This window comes from Gadus chalcogrammus, chromosome 20, assembly GCF_026213295.1.
Source record: "Gadus chalcogrammus isolate NIFS_2021 chromosome 20, NIFS_Gcha_1.0, whole genome shotgun sequence".
Taxonomy (NCBI): domain Eukaryota; kingdom Metazoa; phylum Chordata; class Actinopteri; order Gadiformes; family Gadidae; genus Gadus; species Gadus chalcogrammus.
The window spans coordinates 20,556,276-20,564,731 of record NC_079431.1 but is presented as its reverse complement, the minus strand read 5'-3'; the positions used below and the strand labels follow the sequence as shown (position 1 = coordinate 20,564,731).

General features: G+C 44.6%; 2 protein-coding genes across 2 annotated transcripts in view; both read left to right on the top strand.

The window, feature by feature from the left end:
* The window catches only part of LOC130373138 (beta-crystallin A2-like), a 3,269-nt gene extending 1,248 nt beyond the window's left edge, over positions 1-2,021 (top strand). The window contains exons 3-5 of the mRNA XM_056579411.1: positions 946-1,087; positions 1,371-1,513; positions 1,741-2,021. Coding sequence (XP_056435386.1) covers positions 946-1,087; positions 1,371-1,513; positions 1,741-1,888 — 433 coding nt within the window. The 3' untranslated portion in view covers positions 1,889-2,021. The remainder of the gene's footprint in view (positions 1-945; positions 1,088-1,370; positions 1,514-1,740) is intronic.
* A 963-nt stretch (positions 2,022-2,984) lies between these two features.
* fev (FEV transcription factor, ETS family member) lies at positions 2,985-8,456 on the top strand. Its single transcript, XM_056579410.1, has 3 exons — positions 2,985-5,892; positions 6,305-6,376; positions 7,104-8,456. The coding sequence occupies exons 1-3, from the start codon at positions 5,844-5,846 to the stop codon at positions 7,643-7,645; spliced, it is 663 nt and encodes a 220-aa protein (XP_056435385.1). The 5' UTR covers positions 2,985-5,843; the 3' UTR covers positions 7,646-8,456.

Here is an 8,456-nt window from a genome sequence, read left to right as displayed (position 1 = left end):
TTGATATGTACATAGAATATAAAGTGCCATTGCTGTCCTTCTCAACTGTCAGGGTCCCTGTGGCCTCATGTGAGAGCTGAGGTAGGTGAGCAGAGGGCCTTGATGAGGCCATAGTCTGACTCAATACCCACAGCATACACACCGTTAGCAAAAACAATATTGATTTAGTGTTTCTTTAAGTCGTCAGGCGACTTGGCAGCCCTGATGTGAGCCCCACGCCCACGGCTAGCAGAACAGGGTTCTACATTCAACACGTAGCTACGCTGTGTGCGAGGCTGGCTGAGGGTTTGAACGTGGGCTAGTGCTGTGTATCATGGCCGCCTCGGCAGCGTGCAGCTGGCGGCTGAGCCAGAATGGCTGGCTGACTGACTGGCGATCAGATAAGGGGCTGGGCAGGCAGCAGCAGTGAACAGCAGCAGCGTTAATGTTTGCTCTGGGCTTTGTGTTCACACTGACAAAAGGGAGTCGTGCGCGGTTTTTCGCTAAAGGCAATTCATAACGACGGCGTTGAGCACTATTGTTTAGCCAAACCCTGACACTGTTGGACTGCACCGACCGCCTCTCTGTCCGGCTCTTCCCTCACTCGTGTTTGTTTGTGAGCATGTGTTTTTTGTTCCTTTGGCGGTATTATGCAGCAGATAGAGAGGGAGAGAAAAGGAGAGGTAGGGGAGACAGAGAGAGTATAGGTCTGATGTGTGCATGTCCTTCTCTTTGTGGTGGCCTTTTTTTTTTGGACTGATACATTTAATTGATATTGCCCTTTATAAATGATTCCATTAATCTTCTATTCTATATCCCCCCCCCCCCCCCCCCATCTCCCTTCTCCTTTCTCCTTCCTATCTCCTCCCATCTCTTCGCCTCTCCTCTGTGCTCATCCTCCACTGCTCCTCTCTCCTCTCTCCCCTCTCCTTCCTCCTCCTCCTCCTCTCTCCCCCTCCCCTCCAGCTGGGTGGGCTATGAGTACCCTGAGTTCCAGGGCCAGCAGTTCATCCTGGAGAAGGGAGACTACCCCCGCTATGAGGCCTGGAGCGGAAACAGCGGCTACAGGACCGAGCATCTGCTCTCTTTCAGGCCCATCAAGTCCGCTGTGAGCCCCCCCTTTAAATATATTTATATATACACATCGATAAATCAATAATAATAATGAAAGAAATGGTTGCACAATCTCCCGAAAGACAAATCAACAAGGAGGGAGTAGGACTTGGAAGGGAGTCATTGTTTGGTAGATGTTCAATAATTAAACATGAACATTGCCCGCTCCTCACCAATCCACAATAATTCCCATCTTTACATCTCTGTGACCATTGTATCTCTCTCTCTCTCCATCTCTCTCCATCTCACTCCCTCTCTCTCCCTCTCTCTAACCACAGAACCACAGTGACAGCAAGGTCACCCTGTACGAGTCCGAGGACTTCCAGGGTCGCAAGTTTGAGATGTGCGATGACTACCCTTCCCTGCAGGCCATGGGCTGGTGCAGCAAGGAGGTGGCCTCCATTAAGGTCAACTCTGGAGCGTAAGTATACCATAGAGGACCGTCTTTCTCTCTCTCTCTCTCTCTCTCTGTCTCCCTCTCCCTATCATATTTCTGTCCTTCTCTTCCGCTAATCCCCTGGGATTCCTCCCATGATTACTATTCAAACATGCAACCTTTTCATTAGTGATGGCTACTGATTTCACTGATCACACATCTTATCATCAGTCGAACTCTCTCACCCCCTAACTCTGTCTCCCTCTCTCCAGCTGGGTGGCCTACCAGTTCCCCGGTTACCGTGGATACCAGTACATCATGGAGAGGGACAGGCACCAGGGCGAGTACAGGCACTACAATGAGTACAGCACCCAGGCTCACACCAACCAGGTGCAGTCCATCCGCAGGATCCAGCACTAAAGCCCTTCGACTCCACCCAGCCCGACACCACTCCCCACCCCTCCACCTCCGGGCCCGGCGCCCACCCCAGGCCCACCGGCACACTGAAGAGCGGGCGGCCTGGCTATCCTTCTCTCTATTGCATATTGTATTGATCTTACCTTCTGCTGCTAGCTTGCGCTCGCATTCATGGCAATAAAGGCTTTTCTTCAAAATGGAGACTGAAACATGGCTGGTCTGTCTTTTCATCATTACTTGTGCACCGCAGGAACATGGAGGAATATTAGGATACATGAGCAGGGTAGTGAAGAGTGACTAGGGGGATTCGAGAGTCAGCCAAAAGGTTCTGGGTTAAATTCCCAGTGTCCATGGGCCTGTAGGCAGGTGTTGACCTTTATAGCTTTGCCTTAATGGATTCAGTTATTAATGAGTCATTTTCAATTAAAGTGTCTTCTAAATTACTTAGCCTACTAATAGTAACATATTGAACTTCGAGGGCATTGTGCAGAGTGTCCGTTGCAAGGAAATATTCTAGGATTCAAGATGCTGCAAAATTAAGAACGGTTCCAATCGTTTGGATTCTTGGCCGGCTGCCAGTTGGTTTTGATTTTTTATGTCATTTCGCTACTAGCCGCATTTTTTGCTTATACTTTCCAAATATTGTTCAAACGTTTTTCAAATTATGTGTAATGTAGGCCTGCTTAATTCCGAAAGGGATATTGCGAGGCTGCATTTAGATAGTTCTAGCGTCTATGTATTCCATCTCGGTCGTCTGTTATACAACGCGTATACAATACACACGCAATGCAACCTGACAACAACACGATGCTTATGAATGAATCACTATAAGCGCACCATATTCCTCTCAACACTCTATACGTTTACTTCCTGCCTGCGGCCCACGTCATGCCTGGCAGCGGTCTGTGTGCTCGTGTACCTGACTTCGGTTCTTCAACATCCTTGAGCAAATCCGTCCGTTTGTTTACTAGCGGCCTCCTCACCAGGACGTGGAGCTCCGTGTTGGAGACACACACCCACTCACCTGTCACGAGCCTTGGAGCGACGCAGGCAACAGTCCCACACCCAAACCAGGATGTTTTAATGAATGTTCAACCAAACACACACCTTTCTCAAATACACATTCCTGTGGCTGTGACTGATTAAAACGACGCAGCGAGAGCAGCCAGCAGTCAGGCCGTAGGACTACAGACGTCAGGATGCTGCTGTCAGTGACTCCAGATCACCCGCTCTCAGGTACGTTTACAAACCAGAATAGTTTAGGAGTAGTTCTCCTTTATCAACACACTAACAATCATATTTTTATTAAAAATGTTTAATGTAACGATTTATTTGTATTTTTTCCATTCATTTTAAGAAGGAAAAAATTACTATGTTGGGTTGCTATTGCTTTATATTAAAGAAATAGGAACCCAACAAAAATTCAATTTTTTTTAATTTCTAGGTCTATTTTTATAAACGTAATCCCAATGAGGTATGCTTCAATGCATCTTTATTGAAGTAAATGCATTAGTGTTTGTGATCCTTGACACTTGTTGTCAGTATAGGCTGGGCGACTACCATGAGGATCATGTCGATACAATCTAGCTTTCGAGGCTTGTTTTAAGTTGCCTGCGACTGTATTTGAACACAGGCAGCTAAAGCAAGTCTGGTATGCCAGAGACACACCTACTTGGATCTGTCAGTCAGCGAGATCACACAGCGAGAGACATCAGACTGCACCAGAGCTCCAGTCCACCAGGCCCCATGTCTACTGGGCTTAGCGACTCTACAGAACCACTACGAGTGGTTCTAGGATTAATCTAGATATTGTGCCACTTAACTAAATGTATTATAGACTCATGTTTCGCTGGAGTAGGCATTTAGTCCTTAAGCTGGAGTCAAAGTTAGTCTTTCTTTACTTTTACATTTTGGTAGACCTACATTCAAACGCATGCAATAATTTATATAACCTGACCTTTTTTCTAAAACAAGTTTCCATGAACAAACTGACTGAGCCTGCAGCACATATGTCCACAATTTCCACACAATGTCTACAATGTCTCTAGTAAGAGGAAGGATAAGAACATACATGAGTCTTCAGGCCTCGAAGCACCGAGCAGGCCGCCACGGAGACGGCTTGCTGCGGACCAAAGGGGAACACACCGCAGGTTGAGTGAGTCCCATTGCACGTCCCATAGTCCTCCTCTGCGCCTGCGTGAGAGGAGATAACTTTCCTGACAAGCAGGGGCGGTAGTCTGCAGCCATCTTTCAGAAGGGACACAGGAGGACCTGCGGGTATAGACCAATCAGCGTGGACCGCCGCACCCTCCCTGAGACGCTTTGTTAAAACCCTAGTCTGGGAGCGACTCAGCGACACCTTACTACATGGTTACTTCTACTGCTGCTGATCATCTGAAACGGATCACTCGAGAAACATAAGTAGTGAAGCACACACAAACACTGTTAGGCCTACTACAGGAAGAACGACACTTCTCAGTTCAATAAGCCTGGACATTAAAATATTTTTCAATGTGGAAACTAGATTTAAAAAAAAAGCCAAGGAAGAAGATCAATTTAGTTTTAATCGGTTGAGTGTTTAAGCAGTAAACGATGGAACAGCAGCATAAAGGCCTATAGTGTTCTTTAGGTTTATGATATGATACGGTCCAAGTTATGTCCCCGCTAATTTCATTCATTCGTATACTTCATTAAAGTCACTGTTTATGCGCATATATCATTCAAACAAGACATCGTTTTCTTTAAGCAAAACATTGTGGAATAATACCATCCTCGGTATAACACGGTCTGGGAACACCGCGAACCCGCCGAAAGTCACGAGGCCCCAATGAACGCGTTTCAGCGACGGTTCAGCGTGGTCCGTCGGCCCGCTGTGTCAGGGCCTTCAGCAGCCCCTTTGACCTTTGACCTTTGTTTAGCCACTTGGCCTGTGGGAACTTTGGGAAAACAGTGGCTCCTTTTTTTCATTTGTATACTGACAAGGCTTCATGTAAGTTAACGCATTTTTTATGAATATTTTTTTTCCTGATAAATATTATCATTATTATTATAAGAATTTATTATATCGGCAAATAACTGTTGATGTAATTTCAGGAAAAAAATTATGAAAATTGTGCCCATTTTTTTGTCCTAACATGTCTGTATGCTGACAATAAAGTAATACAATCACATTTGGTTTATGTGCTTCGTTTTTTGTGCTGCATATCCAAATCGTATTGAATACAGACGATTTTGTATCCCTCTTATTCACAAGGAGTGTAAAAGCAAGGTTATGTGCGTGCGACCATCGTTGTTCTGATATGTTATATGCTAAGCAATATAATAACCTTTTTCTTTTTGCATAATAAGCCATCCACGTCCGCCCACGTGTGGTCGTGGGCATATCGACGACGACGCGAGGTCCTGCTGTTACAATAAGCCCATCCTGCCTTATTGAAGCTATATAATATATATATAACCTTTAACACACAAACAGACGGTCCAAATGTTCTGTTTTCTCATGCGCACTGGGGCGTGTATTTAAGGTAAATATGCTTTTTACCCCCTACATGAAACGAGTCTTTGTTGTTTGCCGAGAGGTAAAGAGGTGGAAAAGTGAGCAGGATCTGAACTGGTTTCCATGTCAAACACTTCAATTCACCATAGAAACGGAGATCTTAACGCGGAAACTTTATTAAACTGTGATGGCGCATTGATAAGGCCCAATCCTATCGGCTCTTTTTATTGTGAGCACCGGGCGCCCTGACAGAGGTAAATTGCTCTTTTAATTAAAGCAATGCACCAGGGGAAATTGCTGTCTGAATATTGTCTCAGAGATGGGGGCCAGTGACAGTTGCCTAGAAACTTCCATCTGTCCACCGCCTTTATTCCAGATCTCAGTTATGAGATAAAGTTTAATAAAAATCTTTACCCACCACCACCGAAATGAAATCCCAGCCGTCGTGAGCATCCCAACACAATGAGACAGGACTGCGGAGGACAGCTCATGTTCAACATGTATCTCTCAGGTTGGTCCTCTTGTTCACATTATGGGCTCATACAGCTTTTATTCTCCTGATATAGAGGAAGAGAGGGTTTAGCCGAGGTCCTCTGTCCCTGATTCGCTGGTCCCACCTCACGGGTTTGTTCGTTCCATTCGGAAAGCTCGTCTCCTCTTTGTCGGAAATCGGATATCCTTTTTCCTGGACGCGTTTCCTGAGGCTGGAGCCTCGAGCCGCAGGGAGAGAGGAGCCTAGAATACCATCTTAGAGGAGACTCACGACGAGGAAAGAGGATTAGGAAACAACCTGAAGATCAACCCTTTTATCTTATTTTATTATAGGCCCTCATTTTATAATTGCAGTTATTTTTATTTTCTCTGCGTGAGATAATAGGCGATATCTTTTTGATGGTATTAACCATTTGTTTATTTTATTTTAGACCCGACAGAGAATCTGTTGAAGGAAAGCAAAGGAACGCCCTGGGCTCCGATCAACACCGGAGTCCAGAAAGGTAAGCGATAAATAGGTTTGACTGTTGGCCTGAATAAAGACAGCTGCATGTTACTTTATATTTTTAAATAAATACATTACATGATTAATGTAGAAAACAATCAAAGCACAATCGATGATGATGATACTAATATTTTTACTATTAATAATACTACTGCTATTATTAGGCTAGTAGCCTACTAATTAAAAGTAGGCTAATAGTTGATGATAATAATAATAATAATAATAATAATAATAATAATAATAATAATAATAATAATAATAATAGTAGGCCAAATATAAGTAAGCCTAGCATACTAATAATAATACAAATAATCTCAACAATATTAATGATAATATTAGGCTAATACAAATTATAATAATATTTAGTATAAAAAAAACAATAACAATTTACGAATAATGCACTTAGTACGGAAAATCAGTAGGCCTGATTAAATAAATGTTTCGGCCTAATCAGCGGATAATCGATTTATTGAAAACTGAATTAATCGAACCAGGTGATGCCATGCTCTTCAGGGTCATTTAATCTCCTACGGGTTTGGGGACTTTCTCTTTGACTTTCTATTCTGGATATTATTAGTATTAGTATTAGTATTAGTATTAGTATTATGGAGGTTATGTTCTCGTTTTAACACATTCCACTGATGAACAGGCCCTAAGCTTCTTCTGATCCATGACCCTCTGTGAGGCTGCGTTCTGACCTCTTCGCCCCGTGTTTCGCCTTGCAGGCAGCGGGCAGATCCAGCTTTGGCAGTTCCTCCTGGAGCTGCTGTCGGACAGCGGCAACATGGCGTGCATCGCCTGGGAGGGCACCAATGGGGAGTTCAAGCTCATGGACCCCGACGAGGTGGCGCGGCGATGGGGGGAGCGCAAGAGCAAGCCCAACATGAACTACGACAAGCTGAGCCGCGCGCTGCGCTACTACTACGACAAAAACATCATGACCAAGGTGCACGGCAAGCGTTACGCCTACAAGTTCGACTTCCATGGCCTGGCGCAGGTGTGCCAGCCGTCAACCACGGAGCAGGCCATCTACAAGTTCCAGAGTAACTTCGCTCCGATGCCCTTCTCCGGGATCTCCAAGCTGAACCTCGTTGCCCCTGGCATGGGACCCGGGTCTGGGTTCTCGTACTGGGCGGGCTCGCCCCCCGCGGCGCTGTACCACAGCCACAGCCTGCCACCCCCCGCAGGGCCCTTCGGACCCGTGTCCGCCGCGCACATCAGCTGCGTCAACAGCATCAGCGGCCTCTCCAACGGGCACTACAACTGACTGACCCTGCAGCGAGCCTACTGGGAGAACCAGGTGGTTCGGTTTGATTTGATTTGATTGAATGAAGAACACTATCGACGTTTAGGATAGGTTTTGTACCCTATAATGCATGTGAGGATAAATCAAGAGTTTGTTAATCAGGCCCGTTTTCCGCTCATTGAACAAATATAGATAAAATTGGCTAACGCAGAAAGCATTGTCAGGTCGCGACGCCTTTCCTGTCTTCATCCTTCATTATTATCCTTTATCCTCGTGTATTGCGAGGCTTGATGTGCACACCATCCCCATTAATAGCGCCCTCCCATGGTTCACTTCGTTAGGCTAAACACATTTATTGGATTTAGATTTCTTCCTGATTTTGAATGAATAACAATTCGTCTCAACTATCCATGAAATGTTAAGAAATGTTAGTCTTATAATACATTGCGGTAATAGAATGTGAACGCCCAAATTGATGAACTAATTGAAACGTAAATTAATTAATAGCTGGCATAGGCCTATAGCCCCTACTTTATACGGCCGAGGTTGAATCTGAAACATTTTATCTGGTCGATTAGGATTACAATGTATGCCTATTTATTTTATGAAAATACAGCAGGAAAGCATGCGTAAGATGTGATTTGCCATTTAAAATAAACGTTTTATTTACCAAATGATGAAGCAGTTCTTGAGATATCTGTGAATCTTTTGTGAATACAGAAAAGTGAGATCCTTTAATCTATTGTAGACCACAACACTTAATTTGCTTTACATCAGTCAATCGGTCAAGAGTCACACATATCTTGACACATGAACACTTTTCTTATTTGAC